The 22959-nt window shown below is 55.0% G+C and overlaps 1 protein-coding gene across 4 annotated transcripts; it reads right to left on the bottom strand.

The window, feature by feature from the left end:
- Window positions 1–1732: 1732 nt before the first annotated feature.
- Window positions 1733–15308, bottom strand: ZBP1 (Z-DNA binding protein 1). 4 transcript variants are annotated; one of them, XM_025853328.2, is made up of 9 exons: window positions 15167–15308; window positions 13930–14082; window positions 11072–11293; window positions 10445–10510; window positions 9889–10062; window positions 8448–8612; window positions 7056–7244; window positions 5874–6107; window positions 1733–2752 (listed from the first exon to the last, which is right to left on the bottom strand). In XM_025853328.2, exons 1-9 carry the CDS (start codon window positions 15234–15236, stop codon window positions 2739–2741), a joined length of 1287 nt encoding a protein of 428 aa, XP_025709113.1. In that variant the 5' UTR covers window positions 15237–15308; the 3' UTR covers window positions 1733–2738. The 4 variants fall into 4 exon arrangements, with proteins under 4 accessions (XP_025709113.1, XP_025709111.2, XP_025709112.2 ...); XM_025853326.2 differs by having other exon boundaries at window positions 7056–7274; window positions 15167–15305; XM_025853327.2 differs by having other exon boundaries at window positions 7056–7274; window positions 10445–10507; window positions 15167–15305.
- Between the last annotated feature and the right edge of the window lie 7651 nt (window positions 15309–22959).

The following is a 22959-nucleotide window of genomic DNA, read 5'->3' as shown; positions in this document are numbered from 1 at the left end:
TCCAGCTCACCGCAGAGGAAAGACAATGCCAGGAGAGTGAGCCAAACCCAATTTCAAGTCCCTTTTACCTGCAGGCATGTTGCAAACCGGATGTCCCCTGAGGGAGTGATTTGGGGGCCCCGGGTCAACATAGTGGCAGAGATAACTTTGCCCCCAGTGGGCAGGCAATTCCAGCCCCCTCCTGATGAATCCAACTTCCTTGTCATGTGCACCTGCCCAGTCCTCCCTGGAAGACGTGTGCAGGTGGGGCTCGTACAGAGCGCAGGGTCAAGTCCAAACTCCCTGGGGCACGTGGTCTGGCACCTGCTTCTCTCCAGCCAACCTCCCGCTGGTTTTCTTTGCAGTGCGCTTTCCACTGACACCCAAACGTTTGGCTGTGGTGCTCTGAGTAAGTCATCCTGCTCGGATCATTATGCGTTTGCCCGGGCGGTGCCCCTGCCTGAATGTCATCCGCATCCCAACCTACCTCCCTCTGCCAGATGAGGAAGAGTGAGCTCTCAGGTTTTCTCCCCCCCCATGGAGCCTCCCGGACCCTCCGGGCAGCGGGTGGGCCCCTGTTCCGTCCTCCCTTAATTCCTGTGCCTAGTCCTGTTCGGGACCCCTGTTGATGCCCACCTCTCCCGCCGACCGTGAACCGCGCACCACGGGGCAGGGCTTTGTCTCCCTCCAGCAGTAGCCCCCGGGCGTGGTCAGTGAAGGGGCCTGTCCGGCACACGCTGGGGGTACATGCAGAGTGAAAAGACAAGGCTCCTGTGCGTAGTGACTTCACTGGCTGGTGCTGGGGGAAATGCAGGGGACTTCTGAGCTTCTCGCCGGTCCGGCAGCATCCCCTTTCTGTAACTTTAGAGAACTGCCCATCCCTTGCCCTTAAGCCAGGTGACTTGGGGGTGGCTGACCCCCATCCCGGTGCCAGGGATAGGTCATGTGATGCCAGCCAGCCAATCACAGCATTCAGTTGCTCTGGCCAGTCACCAGCTGAGAGGTGGTCATGTGACCAAAGCCAACCAACTTGGCTTTTGCCACTGGGAAGAAGTATTCTCCTCCCACTGAGCAACGAAGTCGGCGGCATGGAGGCCTGGAGGCTCCAGGGGCCATATTTGCCAAGGGAGGCGAGCAGACCAGAGACATGCAAAGAGGGAGGCCGAGTCCTAAGACATTGTCTGACTTCCTGGGTGGAGACATTCCTGAAGCAAGTTTATACCTGGACTTGTCTCTGTTCGAAGAGCCAGTACGTCCCTTTTTGTGCAAAGTGGGTGCAGCTTTCAGCCGTCTACAACAAAATGAGTCCCGATGAATAGGGGAGACGGGCGAGTAACGTGGCAATGGCAGGGCAGTGAGACACGGGTTTGACGGGGACACAGGAGCCTCAGGGGCAGAGACACAGGCTGGGCAAGAGCCTGGCGAGGTTTCCTGGCTGAGGCCACGTCTCAGCTGAGACCTGCTGGCTGAGTAGCACCGAGCTAAGGGAAAGGGGTGGCAGAGGTGCGAGGGACATGCCACACTGGGAAAGTAAAATCAGCTGGAGCTGACTTCCACACTAAGGGGACAGACACATCAGCTCATCTAACAGACAAGTGCAAAGAAGCAGGAATGGCCGGACCCGGGGGCTCAAACAATGCCTTAGGGCTCCCCTTGAAGGGACGTACCATAAGTGCTGTGTATTTGTCCAGGCACTGATCAACGTGTCGAGGATCTCAAGATCCTCCAAGTCGCATTGAAAGGAGACAAAGGGTTGTTCAATGACATTCTTTACTGAGGCTCCGTGATAAGCCAGCCCTTCCTCCACGAAGGCAGTTGCTAGCCCCAGGAAACATGGCTCCTGGGCATTGGACATCCACGGTCCAGAGGAAGATACACAAAAGAGAGTGAGGTACAGGTGTGGCGTCGGGAGGGGTAGTGGGCACCGAGCTGCGTGTGTGTTACTGACATAACAAGTGGATGATGTCAGTCCTCTTCGGCAATGGTCCTGCCTGGCTGACGGCTCTATCCTCCTCGATCTTCCTCCCTTCCCAAGCGTCGCCCAGACCCCACCCCACTCCTTTGTTCTGGAAATGCCACCGTGCCCACAACCCTTCCGAGGGAACCGAGTCCACCCACAAGCACCATGTTGGTGTACGACAAGCACCCCCTGATGGCTGGCTAGCAGAGGTCACCTGACCCGTGGGCTGGCCAGTGACTTCTGCTGGGGCCTCGAGGGGAGGGATTTGTTCTCTGGAAGCTCAGCTAAGAAATCCTGAGAGATCAAAGTGGAGGTAGGAAGGTTCTAGAAAGGTCGGGTGGGAAAGAGGTCAGGCAGCCACAATGGGCCTTGAGGAAGTCGGGTCTTGAGTGAGAGAAGCATGGGCAGCCATGACGGAAGGTGGGCCAAGGAGGCCGTTGGGACAGATGTGCCTTTGCCCAGCCCCAGGCCAGGCCCGGCCCGAATGCTGACCCTCACCGGCCATGCGTCAGGAGGCAACAAGGTGGAAAACAACATTTATGAAACACAGAAAGCACAATACCAAGGGCTCACTGGTGTTGCTCTTCCTGAGAGAGCCTAGCTGTTTGTCCTGGGCTCCACCTGCCGCTGGGAGTCCATGTCTGGGGTTCTGTCCACCCGGCCACTGTCTTCCGCAGTTCGGGGATCCCTGCTTTCAAGAGTCACAGCTTCTAGGTGGGAGATGAAGGTCAAGATGCCATCGTTGCTGGGGGAGGCCTGGTCACGGTCGTGAGGGCACTGGCTTCCAGGCGCTGCACCTTCAGAGGGAGGATCCTGAGAAGAGAAGATGTCGCCAAAGGGATGCATGGGCCCCTTGCCTCAAATAACCAAAGCGATCTGGCTTTCCGAGGCCCTGTCTTCTCTCACCTGGACCGTGCTCCCAAATCCCCTCAGACCCCCTTTGTTCTGTCCCCTGTCTTCAGTGAGACTTTAACACTTGCTCCTGCTCCAAACCCGGCAGGGGCTCCCCAGTGCACTTAAAATAAGATCCAGACCTTTCTTCTGGGCTTCCTGGCTCTGAGAGACCCAGCCCTGGCTCACGGAACGCACTCCCTGGGCTCCTGATGGCTCTGAATGGGGCCCTTGTGCTTGCTGTTTGCAGTGCAGGTGCCCTCCCCCAGTCTTCACTTGGCTGGCTGCCTCCCCCTCGGGCTTCAGCTGAGGTGCTACCTCCTCCCGGAGCCTTCTCTGATTGCCCCGCCAAGGCAGTTCCTCGCCCATGATGGCGCTGCCCACCCCTCCCCGGGTTTTATTGTTGTTGTTGTTGTTTTTTTTTTTTTTTTTTTTACTGTGCCGAGCTTTCTTCGAAAGGCTTTATTGCTTTGTGAACGGCCTCTCTTCCTTACTGGACTATTTCTCTGACTTGCTCATGGCTGTGCGTCCAGGTGAGGGAGCGTTTCAGGGCAAGGGCGGGGCCAGACCTGGGGAATGAATGAATGAGCTGCTTCTTCCTGATACGGGAAAGACAGAAGAAGCTCTAAGGTGGCTACTGCATTATTTCTGGGAAGACTCAGGGGTCTGAGTGGCTGGGGGCGGGGTACGGACTAGAGGAGGGGCCCTGTTCCAGAAGGCTCCAAGGAGGGCCAGCTTCATGGGCATGTGGCCTGGGCCCATGTTCAGAGGGACCCTGGGCTCACGTCAAAGCTCTGCTCTGTCTTGAAATGCTGACGAAGCTGAATCAGGAGCCCCACTTTTCCCTGTTGCACTGGGTCCCCAAAGTCATGTCCACGGTCCCATCAGGATGTCACAGCAGCGAGCCGGGCAGGCGCGCAGCTGAGAGCCCCCTAAGCCCCTGCTGACGGCCCGTCCAGGCACCTCAGCTCACAGAGACCCCAAAGAGGGGGCCGCACTCCACAGCACTGACAGACCCTGATTAGTCATTTCCCCCAAAAGGAAAACCTGCCAGGCCTTACACATCTCAGGATGGGATCCTGCCCATCACCTGATTAGGAAGTTAGATGTTCCTCAGGCCAGGGAGGCGGGTGGGTAGGGGTGCAGAGTGAAAAAGGCCTTGTCAGCGCCACTGCTGAGCCCTTGGGGAGGGGCAGAGGCGAGGGCATTAGCTATTTTTCAAACGCAGAGGGCAGTGCTTCTTTCCCCCAAAGAGGAGTCTTGGCTGGTCCCGTCCACGATCAGGTGGCAGGGGGCGCCCCCGACTCCCGAGGTCCCTGTGGGCCTCCTTGGAGGTTTCTGGGACGTGGGGAAGAGGGTGCCCTCTCTCTCCTGACTCCTCTCGCTGTTGGAAGTTCAAGGACACGGTCGTCAGGATGGGAAGACACTCTCGGCGTCCAACATAAATGCCCGCAAGCCTGTGGGTGCCGGCGGGCGGGTGCCGGCGAGGTCTAGTCTAGGTTTTCCAACCACGGGGTTGGGGGGCAGGCATGACTCCTTCAGCCAAATCCCAGAGAGTCGGGAGCTGCGGTCCTCCCCCTGATCCTTCTTTCACGCTGAAGGCAGAAGTCCCATCATACCCTCTCCTGCCCAAAGCCCCTCTGTGGCTCCCGACAGCCTTGGGATAGACGCCAAAGTCCTCACAATGGCGTGGAGCTGTGCTCTGGCCTCTGCCATCCTCGAAGCGTGCCCGGGTCATACTCACACTTCTGTTCACCCACCATCCTGTTCTCCCCTGTTGCCCACACTCGTCCACCCACTGGATGCACCGGCCACCGCCACCTTGCTCCTGCCTGTGTCACCTGCCAGCAGTCATCTGGCTCCACATCCAGGGGCAGGAGCAGTGGCTGGGTGACTAACTGCACCTGTGAAATCCTGTTGGCCATCCCCTGAGTCTCAGCCGGGCTCAGGTGACATTTCCCAGCCTTCCTCGAGGCCAAATGCAGGCCCTTGGACTGAGGCCAGGAGCGTGGGTGTGCTTGGTCAAAGGGGGATGGTTGGCCCTCTGTAGCCTCTCTGCCCACAGACGAGTACAGAGCCCCCGGGATGGCCCAGCACCTTGGCGGAAGGAACCGGGGTCTATGCCTCCCACCAGCCTGGATGGCCCCCCTTGCACGTGTGCTGAACCTCCGGCAGGTTGGAGCCATTCTGGTTAGAGGGTCTCTTTGCTGCAACAAGTTAGCCTCTCTCTGAGACAGACCCTCACTCACTGTGGGGGCACCCCAGCACCTGCCACAAGGCCTGAAATAACGCCAACGGTAATGATATCTCACGGTGCCTGGAGGCACATGCAGGGCCAGGCACAGTGCCCAGGCTTTGCCTGCCAAGCTCCCCCAGTTCTCGCCACAACCAGGAGCCACAGGCAATTACCGTCCTCTTGTCACAGATAGGGAAACAGAGGCTCAGAGCTAAGTGCTGGGCTAGATCACTCGGCTAAAAAGATTTGACACCACACACTAACTCCAGGGCTACTCTCTGCTATGACCCTCTATTGCCTTCCAGACTCCGGGAAACAGGAGATTCGAGAACGACTGTTGATGGGTGGATGGATAGATGGATGGATGGATGGATGGATTATTGATGGGTGGATAGGTGGGTGGATGGATGGATGGATAGGTGGGTGGACAGATGGATGGATGGATGCATGGACAGGTGGATGGGTGGATGGATGGATAGACGGATGGATGGATGGATAGATGGATGGATGGGTGGATGGATGGGTTGGTGGATGGGTGGATGGATGGATGGATGGAGGGGTGGATGGATGGATGGATGATGGATGGATGGAGGGGTGGATGGATGGATGGATGGRTGRTGGATGGATGGATGGATGGATGGATGGTGGGATGGATGGATGGATGATGGATGGATGGATGGATGGATRGAYGGATAGACGGATGGATGGATGGATAGATGGATGGATGGGTAGATGGATGGSTTGGTGGATGGGTGGATGGATGAGAGAGAAATAGAGAACACAAGGCCCACCTTGCCCCAGGCTCACCTCCAACCTTACTTGGCTCCGCAGGGTCCCTCCTGCCATCCTCAGGCTTTGCAACTCCTCCTGGACCAGCTGTCTCTGAGCTGACAGTCATTCTGTTGCTGTTGCCGATGGCAGTGTCCTCAAGGAAGCATGATTTGATATGGACTCTCTGGGCCACCTCCTCCTTGGAGGAAGATCCTGGTTGGGGCATTCGAATTTCAAACGAAGCTCCTGGGCCTTCAGCGGTGGCAGAGACTGTGGGTCAGCCAATGACAGAGATGTCAGGAGGGCTGCAAGAGCAGCGGGATGGTGGCCCCGAGCCCTGACCCCCAGCCTGGCTTTCAAGTTCTCCCTCCAGGAAGCCAGGCCAGGCTCGGGCCACAGCCGAGACCCCGCCTCCCCGAGCACTCTGCACACAGCCTGGGCTCCCAGCTCTCTCTGCCATCCAGGTCTGCCGGCATGGGCATCACCTCCTCCCGTGCCCTTCCCCTGGGGTTCAACCACCTCCCCCCACCGCCTGCTCCCGTCTCTGCTGCTGGCTTCCCCACGGCTCTGGGACACCATCCCCACCTGCGGTTAAAACCTCCACATGGCCATAGCCAGGCCCCAGGCCCTGGTACCTGGCTCCTCTCCCATCCACACTTTGGACAAGAGCTGCACACCGTCCCCCCTCCTCCTACTCCTGAGCTCCTCTGTCCTGTCAGGTCACCACAGACCCCTGTGGCCGGACCCCATGGAACTCCCCGAACTCATCGGCTTCTCCTTCCTGGAAACTCTCCTCTGGGCGTCGCCGGCCTCCCTGCTGTTTTTTCCTGCCCAGCCTGTCTCTGGGTTATCAGTGTCGGGGAGGACTTAGCCTGGGCTCTCTGGTCACTGTGGACAGCACTTAATAGGGCACCAGGTACTTAGAGGGCTCCGGTGCCCGCTCCTTAGATGCCATTCCAGGCTGGCCATCCCCTCTGACCCTGCTTCAGCTGGTCCATGCCTGCTGTACAGACGAGGAAACCGGTTTCACCGAGGAGGGTGGGTGGTAGGGAGTGGGGTCCCGAGCGCTAACTCTAAAGCCCCGCATGCTCTACTCTGTGAGACAGCCTCCAGGCGGAAGGAAAGGAATTTCCCATTGTGCCTCTCTCCCTGCAAAGAATGGCTCAAGTTCTATCCGGCGAGGAGATGGATGGGGTGGGGCAGGGCAGGATGGGGTACCTGGGGGGCTGCCTGGGGGGCTGCCCAAGGGGCTCCAGGCTGCAGGGCCTCTGGCCTGGGCACCGATGAGGTTCATCTTGTTGCCATGTCCCATCTGTACCTGTCTGAGCACAGACTTCTCCATGTGGATGTCCTGGGGTCCCCAGGCTGCAGCCGGGGAACTCTGAGTTGAGGGATCAGCTGGCGCCACTGGGGGGAGGTGGAGGGGAGCCATGGTGCCTAGCAGGGGACACAGCAACATGACCTCAGGCCCCCACCCTCTGACGCCCTCTCCCCCCTACACACACAAAGTGCTGGCTGGACAGAGGAGATAGGCCTCTGAATTCTTTGTGAGCTCTACTGGACTGGGAATGAGTGTTTCAGGCCACTGATGGAGAGCAGGTGGGCCCAGTAACACAGGTAGCGTGGGGCTCCCCAGGGGTTTACGACTGGCACCTGGGGTGTCCCTGGGGCACTCGAAAACCCAGTCAGGGAGCACAGCTTCTGCTCCCTGGTGCTTTCAATCCTTTGAACCCACGAGGGCAAGTCTCCTTGGGTGTTGGCGAAACTTTAACACCCCTCAACCGGGAGCATTCACCGCCTTGACATTGTTTTTTCTTCTCAGTATTCATCTTTATAGTAAACTTCCTGGTTTTAAACTTATGGCCATGCTATAAAAGTTAACTTTAAAATAAATTTGAGTAGAATAAAAAGGCAAGTCATTTACCGACATTAAGTATATAATCAGACATGGGCATGGCCAAAATTGGGGAGGGCAGAGCCGAGAGGACTAAGGTCGGGGAGACACTGATCTAGAAAAGCAAAGTTCCTCATGTCACTGCCAGGGAAACAAAAATCCCAGAGTCGGGGGTGGTGTGGGGAAGGTCTCTCTGGAGGTCACAAGGAGGATTCCAACTTTTGGGCTGATGCTGTCAGTCGTGTGCCACGGCTGGTCTGATGGGGGCCGTGCGCCCTTTCACCCCCGTGCCTGGCCGGGAGTAGCACTCCTTTGCGGGACTGTATTTTAACAAAAGTAGGGTGCCGCTGGTAATATGCAACCCAGTTTCTAAGATGTTAAAATGTGGGGGGAAAAGTGTATCTCAGAACAAACGAAATACTGCAGCGACCCTTGTGACATTCTACTGAGGGAGAGTGAACATTGAGTTGTTTCTCATGGCAAAATATCAGGTCCCATAGAAACCAAGGCAAAAGGTATCAGAATGAACAGAAACCAGGAGAGGTTTGATCCAGGCACCAGGGGAGACTTCCTCATTCTCAGGAAGGCCCCAAAGGAAGACCTTGGAGATCTGAGAGCTGCCCCTTCTCAGAGCCCGAATGTCCCCCTCTCTGCTCCCACCCGGATGGAGCAGGTACCCCTACCTACAGGGAGCGGGTATCTCTCCGAGGACTCACTATTCTCTCCAGACGCCACCTGTCTCATGATGACGTTCCCATGTCCAATCTGGATGGCTTCAGACTTGTCAATGGAAATGTGGTTATTTGGCCCATTCTGACAGATGATGTTGATTGAAGTTTTCTGGCAAATAATCTCAGTGGCCGGATTTCTTCCTCTCAAATCTGCAAAATCATATTCCACTCCAGCCCTCTGCACCTCTCTGGGGGTCAGGGGTTCCAAATACCCGAGAGCAGCAACACAATCTCTGGTGGAGCTTGTTAAAACACAGAGGCCCTGGTGTCCACCCTGAGGGTGCTGAGTCATGAGGTCCAAGGAGGGACCCAGGAGCCGGCGTGTTTCACAAGCCCCCCCCACCCCTGGGTATCAGAGATGAGCCTTGCTTAGATGTCCCCGGGGCGGTCTCCCTATCTATGTGTCTTCTGCCACCCCCGGGAGGGTCCTGGGAGCCTCACTGCCCACCTCATCCTCTGTCCCTGTCGCTGTGAGGCATCCCCTGACCACTGAGCTCCAGGACCCCTCTCCCCTTAGCGAAGGCGGCAGGGGGGCCGTCCACGGGCTGTTTCCGGCCACTGGATAAGCTTTGTTTGGCTCACATGGCATTTTTAAGAATTGGGATTCTTTTCACCAGTGTTTAAAACCTGGTGGCTGTCATGTTATCACACCTGCAATGCAGGGACACCCCCCCTCCTTGGGCGCCATGAGCCTGTGCACCATCCCACAGGGCATGTGAGCACCTGCCTGCGGCTCTGCCGGCTCCACACACGGGGCCACATCCCACCTTTGTGGGCCCTCAGCTCTTGTGCCTTGGTGAGTCCCTTCCTCCATAAAAAAAAATATTCAAAATTACCACTTACGACAGTGGTGGGATAAAGGCAAACGTGATCCAGGCTGGAGTCATGATTAACTCTTCATTACTATTACAATCTGCCTCTTTTCTTCTGATTTTAAGAGAAATTAGAACATTGTCGTGGACCCCTAATGCTAGGTTGGGTCCGTGCCTGCTGCACCCGAGGGAGAAGTCTACCGGGCCCCCACCCTATGGGTGGCTGAGCCCAACCTTCTCTTCTGGCAACTTCAAAACTCCAAGTTGGGCAAAGTGCTGACAGAGAACTGTTAGCAAACTCAGGCTGAGCCCCGCATCCCAGGGCTGCTATAATGAGGAGTGGGACACCTCTCCTCCTGGCCCCTTGCCTTCTGCAACTACAGCCTCAGGCCACTCCTCCGGGAAGCCCTCCTTGCTTACTCCCACCGGCACACCCACCCTCCTGGTACCCCCTTCTGGTGACCCCAGAACAAGACCACTGCAAGCTTCTGCGACAGTCTGACAAGGAAGCTGGAGCTGGTAAAGTGCTGGGCAGGGCGCCCACAAGCATTGGATGTTGAGGTTTCTCTTCTAGCCCTGCCCCGTCCAGGTGTGGGCTGCAGGTAAGGACCTACCTGGTTGATAAATTGCCCATATACTTGACTTCTCATCGAAATCCAGAAGATGCTTCCTCCTCATGGCGTACAAGTCTGGGTTGACTTCTTTTGCTGTCTTCCTTCCCAGCTTCTGGGAGATGGTCAGGGCCTTACAGGGCCCATGGGCTTCCAGAATCCTGTAGATGTCTTCCTCTGGGAGGCAGGGCGGTGGGTGGTAAAGGAGGAGCCCGGAGTGTGAATCTCCACCACTCTTTGCTAGCTGTGTAAACTTGGGCCGACCCAGACCCCCTGTGCTCAGTTTCCCCATCTGAAACGTGTGGTACATAAGAACAGTGCGGCACAGAGCCCGCGCTAGGGCACGGGGTGGACATACACCGCTCCGAGTGGTGCCGGGCACATGGCAGGGGCCCATGGCAGGTGCAACTGCGGATCAGAGCGATTTCTCAGCCATTTAGCTTCTTCCACTGTGCAGACTGAGTCCTGCCTCTGGACCGTCTGGGGGAACCTCCTGGTGGGCGGGGCAAGAGTCCCATCTCAAGTGGCCAAGGAGAGTTTGGGAAAGTGGGATGCTTACGCTGTGTAGTGAGCCGAGAGCCAGCTTCCTGTGGCACTGCAACTACGCCTTGCTGGGGCCTCTCTGCTGGAGAAAGAAAGGGGGCCCGGGGGCATGAGGGGTGGCAGAGGAGACAGGGAATCCACTGGACAAAGGCGGGCCGCTGCACAGCGGCCCCAGTGCGCGGGCGGTCTGGACTCGGAGTCTAGAGTTAAACCAACCTGCCTTCAAACCTGCCCTGTCGCTCTCCACGCCCCCCGGCTTCCCTGCTAACTCACGCCTCTGGGCAAAGAGGAAGAGTGCCATCCACTCATGCCCGGGCTGCGGGAGCACCTGACAGATGCCCGCTCTGGGACCCAGGGTAAGCCAAGTCTGTTCTACTCGTATCACTACTGCGGCAGTTGTCAACAGTGTCACTGCTGACGCTTTGCTGAGCGCTTGCTACGTGTGGGCGAGAGGCTGGGCCCTCTGCGTCTCACCCTCTTGCAACCCTGGGCAGCAGATCTACAAGGCACGGCCAGGGGATGCCACGCATCCTTGAGAGGCGGAGCCTGTATTCAAACCCAGGCCTGCACCCCACCTGTCCACTGCCAGGACTGCTCGTGCTGGCCCCTGCGCCCCGCCGCTCCCCTCCCCGGGGCAGGTTACCCTGGTTGGGCTGGGCCAGCTCTGTGGGCTCCACTTCTCCAGCCCTGCCCTTGCCCAGACCCCATGTCGCCTGGCCTTCCAGGGAGACTTTGGACTCTTCCTTCATCCGGTAGAGGACTTGGTTGAGTTTTTTCTTGGGCACTTGGCACTCCTTTGCCAACTGGAAAGCCTTCATGGGGGAGCCAGTGTCCCTCAGCATCTGCAGGATCCTCTGCTCAAGGTCTGGGAGAAGGAGAGAAGGGCAGAGAGGGGACTGAATCTCCCCCGGATGGATCCTGGGCTGGAAGTTCGGGGGCAGGGGAGGTGCCTCCAGGGCAGAGGGAGGGGCAGGGACCCGAGCAGACATTCGCTAACAACACCACTGTTCAGGGAGGGATGCATGCACTGGTCAGAAATGACCTTGACCGGACAGCCTGGTGACCAGAGGAGGTGCCCCAGGCTTCTGAGCATCCTCTGCCTGGTGTGAGCGCTTGAGGGCGAGGGGGGGACACTCAGCCCCCAGACATCCTCAGAGCAGAGGGGAGGGGAGGGCGGCGGGGTGGGGTAGAGTGAGGGCAGGAGGGCAGGAATTGCGGGGAGACAAAGGGCCTGCTGGGAGGCGTGGTGTCCCTGCCTCCCTACGGCACCTGCCCCTCCTCGTGGGCTCACCATCCACATCAGTGGTGCGTCTCTCCATCCAAGCCAGAAAGCTAAAGACACTGAGAAACGGATCTTTCTCCCTGGTGCCGTCACAGAGAGTCCTAGAAACCTTGTTCCTGGCTCTCTCTCGAACCTCCCCTTCTTCCCTCTGTGCCTCTGTCTTCCTAGTCTTCATCGTCATCTCCCGGACGACAGCAGCTCCGCCGGCCGCCGGCGGGATCCCTCCGGCCCACCCGCCCCTCGGCAGCCAGAGCTTCCCTTCAAGTGCCAGCCTGCCGTGCTCCTTCCAGCCCGCTCAGCCCTGGGCCTTTGCACACACTGCTCCCTCTGTCAGGAACGCTCTCCCCCGCCCTTCCACCCACCCAACATCTACTCAGCCTCCAGGTCTCACTCAAACACCATCTCTTTTGGGGAGCCGTCCTAGGTGCCCCGAGCGTTTGGGGTGCTGTGTGTGGGGGTGGGGGGTCCCCGGCAGAATGTCTCCAAGGACCCCCTTGCTGTGCTGGCCGGGTCCACTGCAGTATTTTCGGTGTCTAGCACAGTGCTGGGCGCACAGTAGGTGCTCGGGAAACGGCATTTGAATGAACGAGTGTCTGAGGGGGTCTGCCCGGCACGAGGACAGGTGTCTGCCCAGATGATGCAGGGCAGGGTATGGGCAGCTCCTCCTGGGTTTCTATTTCCCCACTTGAGGTTAATGACCCAGAGGCTGGAGAAGGAGCTCTCTGAACGGCCCCTGCTCCTCTCAGACGGGCTCCCACAAACCCAAGCCTGCGGCTCTTTGGGGAGCCGAGAACAGAGAGCACACAGTGCCTGGGGAGCTGGAGGGAGCCCCCGTGGGCTGCAGCCCAGTCTCTTGCCAGGAAATCTCTGCCCCCAAGAACCCCATGGGAAACGCAAGGCAGGGTCCTTCTGAGGAAGACCTGGGGCCCCTTGGCAGGGCAGCAGCCCGATCCTTTGCCTTCTGGGTTTTTCCCTAGTGGGGGAAGGGGTAATCCACTGGCTGGCTCTACAGCTGGGCTCTGAGGCTCCATCTGGGATCAGGACACATTCATCCGTGCTGGGTGCAGGTGAAGTGCATTTAGAATGCCTGGCGGCATCCACCCCTTCACCCACCAAGCTCTACCTCCGGTGGCCGGGGATCCCCATCCAATCAACAGCAAGCCTGGCTTTGCCTTGTCTTGAAAAGAGTTTTGATTTTTAAAAAGCCTGCCCCTGGGTGAGCTTCTTCCCCTCCCTTCTCCTCCACCCCTTTGACCTCAAAGGAGCCGAGGGGGGTCGTGGGGTCAGAGATCAGAGTGAGGGCGGAGCCCATAGGGCTGGCTGGCCTCCTGCACTGAGTGGCTGGTGTGTCTGTAAGTGGAAGTTTGTAAAATGGATGAGGTGTAAGCGACAGGTTGGAAAGGAACACCCAGGAGGGAGAAGTTAAATTCAGCCACTGAGTGACAAGTACCTGCATGTCCCCCTTGTGGAAGCACCACAAAAACCAGGGAACCCGCCCGGGGCCCTGGGTGCACACTGCTGGCCCTCCTCCCCAGTCCCGCACTCGCCCTTTGCTGTTCTCTGGCGGCTGGTTTCCGTGGTTTGAGCCCCCTCTCTGCCATCCATGTGATCTCTCTGCACCTCACTTTTTCCATCTCTGAACTGGGGATAAGAGCAGCTACCTCAAAGATCGTAGAGAGGAGTATATCAGTGAATGATAACAGAATAAAAAAAAAAAAAAAACCAAACCAAAACCACCCTCAACCCATAGCCCACGGCCCACAAACTCTCTAGAATACACGGCTCGCTTTTCTTGGGCTTTCTTCCAGGAGTGAAGCGTTATCGGTGGTACTAGGAGACACAGGCATGCACGTCTGCCTCTTCTCAAAGCAACTTCTGTTGTTTTGTAAAATGAGTGTGAGGACAGGTGTTCAGACTCCAGTGTCAGCCATGCGGCCCAGGGTCCCGCCTGCGGGGCCTCAGTGACCTTGTCTATAAAATGGAAACAGCTCTGCGCTTACCCCTGAGGGCTCCTGAAAGACGTGCAGAGGGTGTTGCAAGGTGCCCAGGGCAGAGCCGGCGTTCCCAACCAGACCCTGGGTTCCCCTCGACTCTCGCGGCCACAGGGCTTTGGGGGACTGCCGGCTATCATTGCTGTCATCTAGCCAAGGAAACGAGCTGGAAAGAAAGGTGCAAATCCCACTGGGAGCGCCTACTATTCCTTGGAAGGAAGACAGTACCTCTTTCATCAGGGTCTCCGGGGGCCTGGGCCATCCTGGCTGCAGGGGCTGGGAGCCTGGAAGCGTGTGGCAGGCGTCTACACCGTGGCTGGGAACGGACAGGCTGGGTGGTGGCGGGGTGTCCTTGAGTGGCCGGACTGGGTGCTCCTGCATCTGCGAAGGGTGGGTGTTTGCTGTTCACACTCCAGAAACAAGCCTAGTCAGCCTGACCTGACCAGATTTCTGGGGAAAATGAAAACGAAACTCCTGTGTGTGGCCTCAGAAAAAGAGATTGAAAGCAGAAGCGATGAGTGCGGGCCTCTGACTACATGTTGGTAGAAGGAAGCTGAGCCTGGCAAGACCAGAGCGTTCTCTGGAACCACGGGGCTTCCCTGACTTTCTGGGCGCTCGCTACTGCCCACCCGGATCCCCACACAGAGGCTGAGGCCCCCTGGGGGGCGGGGCGCTCCAATTGCTTGTGCGTGTCAAAATCACAGCTTTTTAAAAAAATTTTTTACTGTTATGTTAATCACCATACATCATTAGTTCTTGATGTAGTGCTCCATGATTCATTGTTTGTGCACAACACCCAGTGCCCCACGCAGAACGTGCCCTCCTTAATACCCACCACCAGGCTAACCCATCCCCCTACCCCCCTCCCCTCTAGAACCCTCGGTTTGTTTTTCAGAGTCGTCTCTCATGGTTCGTCTCCCCCTCCGACTTACTCCCCTTCATTCTTCCTCTCCTGCTGTCTTCTTCTTTTTCTTTTTTCTTAACATATGTTGCATTATTTGTTTCAGAAGTGCAGATCTGAAAGCACAGCTCTTTTTAGCGAGCACCTGCTATGTGCTTTCCAATATTATGTGCCCCTCTGACTCCCCTTCAGGGTAGGGGCTAGTACTGATGTCTTTTCTCAGAGAGGAAACTGAGGCTTAAGTCGATGCAGTCACTTGTCCAAGGCTGGGTTTTAACTCAGCCCACAATTTATTGGCTGTGTGACTTTGGGCAAGTTCTTAAACATATTTGTGCCTCAGTTTCCTCATCTGTAAAATGGGGCTAATAAAAGTAGCTACATCAGGAGGTCCTGGGGAGGACTAAAGGGGGTAATCCAGTTGAATAGTCTGACCAGACCCCTCCAGTGCCATCTCCAGCCAGGAGCACAGCGGGGCACCCACATACTTGGAAAAGGGATCTATCACTTCCATCTAGTTTCAAGGGTCTCCTGACCCCCAAGTAGCTCAGAGCCCCCGTTCTTTACCAGGTAATAGAAGGGGAAACCGGGGTTTCCCGTGGTGAAGGGCTTCGGGCCAGGCAGCCAGGAGGGTCATGAACTCAGCCCTGGAAGTCCCTGGGCTCAGGGTCCCAGCCGCAGACGCCTGGGGAGGGTCTCAACCTTGGTGGACTTTGCCCCAGCACTTCTGCAAAGGGAGGGGCTCGCACGTCTGGGGCAGTGCTTGCAGAGCGAACCGGGCAGTCCTGACGCCCAGTCCACACCCAGGCCACTTACAGCCCAGACCCCGGGGGCGGGGCGCGCGTCCCAGGTGAGGTCACACGCATCCACTCCCCACTGCCACGTCGGACAGCTCAGCAGCAACCGGAAACCGCAATGGTGTTTGTTTCTCTTTTATGTAAAACCGAAAAAGTGTTTCTCCCTATGAATTGTCAATATCAATTTTAAGTGTAACGGGGGCTGTTGAGGGAGATTGTGGAGGCGCACACAGGGAGGGGGCTCCGGCTGAGTCCCCAGGGGGAGGCCGGGGTGGGGGGGGGCGGCGTGCCGGGACTGGCCACCAGGTGGCGCTCGCTCATCAACCTGGACCCTGGGCCGCTGGCTGTCTCTCTCATGTGGAGGGACCTCCCACCCATCACCACCCCCCAGGGAAACCCCTGACTCCATCTGGCTCCACTCCGGGCTTCTCGCCATCCTCCCTGGCCTCTCTTTCTCAGGTTCCTTGACTCCTTCCCTGCATGCTGCCCACCTCTTCGTGTGGAGGCCTGAGGCGCTGGCTTTGACCCAGGTGTTTGGTAGGCTCACAGGTCAGGCTGAGACTCGGGCTTAATCCTGAGGGTCAGATTCACTTCTGGAAGGACCACTTGTGCGTCCGCGGTGGAGGCTGGCACCCTTATGGCCTGTGTCTGTCTGGACAGTTTGGGATGGCTCCTTTCTGCCCTGCCGTGGCCCCATCCCCACCTCCCCACCCCCATCCGGAGACCATGTGGGGCTTGCACACTGGCTTTGGAGCTTGCAGCAGGAACCACTATGTTGGGAAGACCAAGCCCCCCTGGGACATGCCACCTGGACAGGGTTTCTGCCTTGTGTTCTCCTCCAGGGCAGGCCCCAGCTGCCGCCCTGCCCCACCCTAGCTGTGTGTCACTACCTCCCTGGGCCTTGGTTTCTTTAATTATAAAACAGAGATAATAAATAAAAAAAAGCATAGCTTAATCGGTGCTCACAAAAGTGGCAAAACTTGGAAAATGTGATAAAATGCATCTGTACAAAATAACTTTAGGCACTAGAGACAAACAAACAAAAACCCCAAAGCATTCCATAGCCTTCTGTCACATGTCTGGAATTTATGGAAGGCACGCACCTACTGTGAGTGTCTTGCCACACTGAGTGGGATTCTCACTTTTAAAGATCTGGATTATCTTGTATTTTATTTCTCAATTTAAGAGATTTTGAAGGTAATTTTGATATAGGGATTATCTTTGACCCAAATATCAGTGGCTTCAGCAATGCAGATGCTTCTTTATTTCTCCCCTAACAGTGTGGTAGGCAGTCCAGATTTGCTGTGGCACACCATGGTGTTGAGACCCTGGCCCCTTCTATCTTGTTGCTAGCTCATTTGTGGCCTCCATTCCCAGGTTGGCCTTATGTTCTAGAATGGCTGCACAAGATCCAGCCATCACATCTGCCTTCCTTCCCTCAGGGAGGAGGAAAGAGAAGGGCAGGTATCCCCCCTTTAAGAACACTTGTAAGTTGCACACACACTTTACTGACGTCCCAGTAGTATCATGGCCCAGCAAGGAAGCTGAGGGAAGATGGTACTTATTCTGGGCCATAATGTGCTGAGCTAAAATTGGGGGTTTTGGTACTTCAGAATAGGAGACAATAGATATTGGAGGATGCCAAGCTGTCCCTGCCATTTCGAGACTCTGTTGTTCTCCCAAGGAAGGAGCATGGATACTTCCTCTGTGCCTGCAGGTATGTCTACTCACGGGAACCTATGTATTGAGCAGATTCGAGGCTGAGTGCAAAGGCAGTGTCCACATTCTCAGAGCCTCCTTTCCAGTGTGGAAGGCTCCCTACTCTGCTGAGAAAGGGCCTCGAAGGCCACAGGAGTTCCAAGATGGGGCCACCCCCTGCCCGAGCCCAAATCTCTTTTTGCCTTGGAAAGCACATTCGTTTTTTTATGGTTTGTATTTTTCTGGAAACTATTAGAACTCTCCACCCAAACCAGATGATAATTACATGTTACTGATCTCCAGTCTTTACATCTCTCTCTCTCTCTTTTAAAGAAGAGATATTTTTACTGCACATTGTTTTGGCAAAACCCAGTCTCCGTTCTACCAGGCAGCCTGGATGTTATTTTCACATTTTCTCTGTGAATTCCCCTCAGGGAAGGGAGTGGCAAGGTCTGAAGGCACCAAATGTGGGTAATAATGTGTCTTCGGTCAAGGGCAAAGATCAGAGAACCAGAGGTGGCCAGAGGAGACAGGGATTGCACGCAGTCTCGAGAGCTATCAACAGAGGGCGAGGAACAAAGATAAGGGAAAGCTGCTTTGTCAAAGGCAGCAGGACCTCTGTGGCAGCTCCCCATAGGGACCTGCCTTGGCTCTGTTAGCTGCCCTTCAAGGCAGAGCTCAGTGGGCTTCCATTGGTCATCTGTGTCCACCGCAGTTGGACGGACCTGGGGCTCTGGTCTGGCACCCCCACCTTTTAGCTACAGGCCTAGGGGCGAGTCACTAGTCTTCCTGAGCCTCAGTTTCTCCCTTTGGAAAAGGAGATAAAAGCAGCACCTACTTCTGGGGTGATTGCCAAAGTTAAATGAGGTCATGCACCTGGGTCCTACCAGAGCACCAAGCATGTAGTATGTGCTTAATAAACAGGAGCTAGTCCTATCTTTACTTCATGATCCCCAGCTGTCCCGCTCTGACACGAAAATGCAGTCCCATTTCATCTGGTCTTTCACCAAATAATGTTTTGTGCTTTCTTTATCCCAGGCCCCGAGGAGGAGACTGTGGTGGGGGTGAAGGAAGGCTTCTCCTCACCGGTTCCTGGATCCGCCTCTCACTCCGGCTGTAGAAGAGGCCATACGGCCCAATGCAGGGATTGGGGGGGGGCGCTCAGGCTGAGTCCAGGGTGGACCAGCACTCCGCACCCCCGTGTCGGCCAGTTGAGTGAGCCAGGGGGATGGGCAGGGGCCGGGGCACTGATGGCCTTGGTAGAAACTTGAGATTTTCACTGGGAGCAGAAGAAGGGCCACTGGAAGATTTTCATCCAAGCTGACTTGGGTAAAAGCAGCCTTGGGTGCTTGAGGAAGGTCAGCAAAAGGTGGGCGGTTGGGGGGGGCAAGCACCAGGCTATTTCTCGTCCTCCCGCACACCAACACTCTGTAGAAAGCCCTTCCCCACATCCCAACAGATGGATTGAAATGAATTCTCATCTAAGTTTTAGTTTTTGATCAAAAGACATTTTGATGATGTTACTACCAAAATTATTTGCCTACAAGAAATTCATTCATTACAGCCGGCCGTAAGCTCTTCATTGAGCAATCAGTATTCTTGGGGATTCTGGCAAAACGGGAAGAGCTCACCTATAAATTCGTTTCAAATATAATGAAGTATAATGAAATGTTTATGATGACTAGATCGGAACAATTTATGAACATGACGTAATGTTAGGTTTCCTACACATTTCATTAAACATTTGTTGATCCTGATTTTGTAACGTTTAGCCCCCTACCCCCTGTTTTGGAACTCAAAACATTTTCACAGGCTCTTGAAGCATCTGTAGGCCTGAGGTGCTAAGACTTCTATGCCCAGAAGGTATGATGGGGAAATGCAGAGACACACATGCTAAGGGCCAGGATTCCTGCTCTTCTGGGGGCTGTGGCCCCGCTGAGTTGTGGGCAGGGTTGTTGACGAGCGTGGGGCGGGGGATGGGTTGAGAGTAGAACAGTTTTATGTGTCAATTGGTAACTTCTTTTCATTTTAAATGGATATCCTGCTCTAAAATTTGACCCAATGATGTTTCTGAAAAGACTGGGGAACTCCGTAGCAACCACTGAAGACCCTTGAACAAGCTGGCTTTGAATAGCGCAGGCACACTTATACGCGGATTTTTTTTTTTTTTGATAAATGCGGTATGATACTGTAGATGTATTTCCTTTTCCTTATGATTTTCTTAACATTTCTTTTCTCTGGCTTCCTTTACTGTAAGAATACAGCATATAATATACAGAATGTACAGAACAGGTGTTAACCAACTGTTTTTGTTATCAGTAGGCTTCTGGTCACTAGTTATGTCTTTACGCAGTCAGAGCTACACATGGATTTTCGACCTCACAGCATGTTCGTTGCCCCTAATCCCTGTGTTGTTCAAGGTCCAACTATATTTAGTTAGAGCTTACTATGGACCCTGTATTTATTATTTCATTGACTCCTAGCAACCTGTAAGGTTGGTAAGTAATATTAAATCTGCATTTTGCAGACAAGAAAACTGAGGTGCAGAGAGATGGCTGCGTAAACTGGTCAAGATCATGGAGCTAGCTAGTGGAAGAGATGGGGTTCAAGCCCAGACTGTTGGGCTCTAGCATCCAAGCTCTTGGCAACTATTTCCCTCGCTGTGAACAGGTGTGTGGTCATAGCGCTGCACGGGGAAGGAGCAGTCCTTTCTCTGCTAAACACCTCTATGCCACTGAGCATACTAATCCCATCGTGGGGCTCCACCTCCTAAGACCACCGTGTTGGATAGGGTTTCGGGGTATGGATTTAGGGGGACACAAACATTCAGTCCATACCAGGGCCCCTATGGGCCGAGCGCTGTGCTGAGTACTCAGAGGCCCAGAAAGTTGACTGTTTGGAAGAAAGTCCAGCACTTAAGATTTTTTTTCTCATTAACAATTTTTATATTGATTCTATGTTGAGATGATACTTTGGATATATTGGGTTTAAAAAAAAAGACAACTGAACAGGTGCCTGCAGCCCTGAACACACATGCATGTGTGCACACATGTCCTTATGTACACACACACACACACACACACACACACACGAGCCCATCTGTGCCTTCTGCTCAGTGAGCCCCCTTTTCTCCGAGGTGCTCTGATCCTCTCACTTTGCTGACCACCACTTTACAGTTTGCAGTCTGAGGCTGGGCGCCCCATAAAGCAGAGATCGGAGTGCAAGCACTTACTTATTTGGAAGGTGACACCAGGAAAGGCTGGGAGAGCAGTGGGGAGGTGGGCCAGGAAAGGATGGAACCTCATCAGGGGTGTGCCATCAAGCAAGGGACCTCACTGGGCTAGTGCTTAGTGCCTCAAGATCGCTGGAAACACTGGGAGCATGCAGAGAATCTTCTCAGCCCCTCTCCGCCCCCACCCCCACCCCCACCTCCGGCCCAAGGGCAAAGGAGCCGGAGTTTATCCCCCTACTCCCAACACCCAGGCAGGCTGCTCCCAATGTCATCAATTTCCCAGGACTTGTGGTCTGCTGCGTCATGGGCAGAGAAGCTTTCAGAAGCCAGAGAAGGCCTCAGGCTGTGGGATGCAAGGGCTTTTAGCTAGAAGTTGAGCCCACGTGGACAGACATGAAAAGGGCCAAGCGGAGGTGGGGGAGGCCTGGATGTCATTTGCTACATCTCTCTGCACATGTTACTCCTCTTGGGAACTGAGGCCCTGGGGTGGTGAATTGGCTGGAAAGGTGACTGGGGAGGATTTGAATCCAGATCAAATGACTGCAGAGCCCGGACCCCATGCTTTGCCTCTTCCCCTGCATCTGCCCATGTCCGTAAAGAGCAGGCAGGAGTCTAACTATGAATTTTAAAAATTCATTTTAAAACTTGTTCACTCAATTAAGTTGGATGCTTTTAAAGACAAATTTAATTATTTTGAGTTCAATAAAAGCCTTTTAATAAGACGAACATCATGATTTCAGGTCTCCACTTTCAGGCTTATCAGTCATGGCAAGGTGGGGACACAAAGGGAGGGAGGGAAGAGACCGGGAGGACACGGAGGGAGGGGCGGTGCGAGCCGGCGCGTGCACACACGCGCACACGCGCACGGGTGGATATTTATTTTAAAAATTTATTCGCACATTTAAATCCATCATTTGTTCCAAATTATTTGTGAAGCTTATAATGTTTTGTTTTATTTTTAGAAGCAGTTCTTTTACTTCGGTACAACTGTACAAAGTGTTAAAGAAAACGCGTCGCCGACTTGGCACAGGCTCGCTGTGTGTTCTGTCTCCCCTGTTGGCGCTAGTCTTCCTCGCTGCGAACGTTCCGTCTATGCCTGCGGCTGAGACAGGAAGCCAGACACACATGCTGAAGTAATTTCAACAAATATCAACTCAAAACCAACTTGAAGTAGTCACAAATGGCAGGGCTGCCTTCCCAGCCCGGTGCAAAAGGAGACTGCACGGTCTGCACGCCGCAGAAGCCCGGCTGGCCTCCGTACGAGCCTTCTTTCAGGATCCATGCACTAACTGGTCCAGCATAACGGCAGCTGCTCTTCTGAGCGGCCTGGGCCCTAACCCCCTTGTTCTGGTAAGTCCCCCCAATTTTCCTTTAGAGAATCGCCGCTCTCCCTTCTCAGGGCAGGTGGACCGCCTGGAGCTGGCCCCACCTCCAGGTCCAGGGCGGGGCATGGGACTGAAACCTGGCCGCTCAGAGCACGCTTTCCCTGCGACTGCAGGGATTGGCTCAGAGATGGGCACATGATCCAGGCCAGGCCAATGGAATTCAATTCTGGGACTTTTGCTGGAAGGATAGGAAACTAATTTCTTCCCTCTTGATTCAGGGCAGTCAGGAAATGAAGCTGGAGAGAAGGTGGGCGCTAGGAGAGGAGAATCTCTTTGAAAGGGAAATTAGTAAGGGGAAGAGCAGTTTGATGGTGGAGGCAGACATCCAGCTAATGTCACAGTGTGCACATCTGGACCTGGCGGCATGTAATCTAGCGCAGCTCTACCTGTTGCTTTGCACTTACAAGAGTCAATAATTCCCTCTTCTGCTAATGCCAGCCTGAGTTGGGTTTGGCTCACTTATTAGAGAAAGAACTAACTGACTCCAGAGCATGGCTCTGCGGGGCTGTTCAGGGGCGTTGCTGAGTCTCCTCCTGGCCTCTGCGCATGCAGGCACCTGGCTCACTCTCTCCCTTCCGTTTCTCCCTAACATCTCTGGACTTGAAATCCAGCCTCCCCTCATCGTAACAGCACAGTCTCCTGCCCTTGTGGTGTTGTGTTGTGATGCCAGTCTACGAGACTGTCTCGAAAACCAGAAGGGGGGTTCCTTGAGGTTAGAGGCTGCCCCAAGCAGCGCCCAGCATGACGCTGTGCTTCAAAAAAAAAAAAAAAAAAAATCAGATGAGATGAGACCTCCCCAAACACACTGCCAACTTCAATCAAGAATTTGACATGGTGCTTGGCACCTAGTAGGTGCTCAACAAATATTAGACATTCTGATTTCTGCCTTCATTCTGGACTGATTCAGTTATATCTGCATTGAGCTAAAGTCAAAGGTGTGGGGAGGGTCTCCTTTCCAATTAGAACCCAAGATGTCCTTCATGACTACCTCACAGGTACTGCCATCAACCCTTTCTACAGACAAGGTGACTGAGGACCAGCAAGGAGAGTGATCTCTGATGAGAGGCACTCGGGCTCTGGAGCCAGGCTGGGGAACAGCACCGTGGTGTCCCGCTGCCAGTACCGGAGAGTAATGAGCTCTTTTGGTTTCTCTTCAATTTTCTTTTCTTTCCTTTCTTTTTCCTTTATTTCCTTTTCCTTCCTTCCTTCCTTCCTTCCTTCCTTCCTTCCTTCCTTCCTTCCTTCCTT

Source organism: Callorhinus ursinus, unplaced genomic scaffold (genome assembly GCF_003265705.2).
Source record: "Callorhinus ursinus isolate GAN/ISIS: 27379988/994484 unplaced genomic scaffold, GSC_fseal_2.0 scaffold53, whole genome shotgun sequence".
NCBI classification, from domain to species: Eukaryota; Metazoa; Chordata; class Mammalia; order Carnivora; family Otariidae; genus Callorhinus; species Callorhinus ursinus.
Note: the sequence above shows the minus strand (reverse complement) of the source record. Positions and strands in the feature narration are given on the sequence as shown.

Bases quoted from the DNA above. Each gene is read 5' to 3' on its own strand.
- ZBP1 (XM_025853326.2), bottom strand. From the start codon at position 15,236: ATGACCCTCCTGGCTGCCTGGCCCGAAGCCCTTCACCACGGGAAACCC. The intron at 11,294-13,929 runs GTACTGTCTTCC...TCCTTCTCCCAG, and splicing joins CGGAGACCCTGATGAAAGAG to ACCTTGAGCAGAGGATCCTG. The intron at 7,275-8,447 runs GTGAGTCCTCGG...GTCCCCTGCTAG, and splicing joins GGTGGCGTCTGGAGAGAATA to GCACCATGGCTCCCCTCCAC.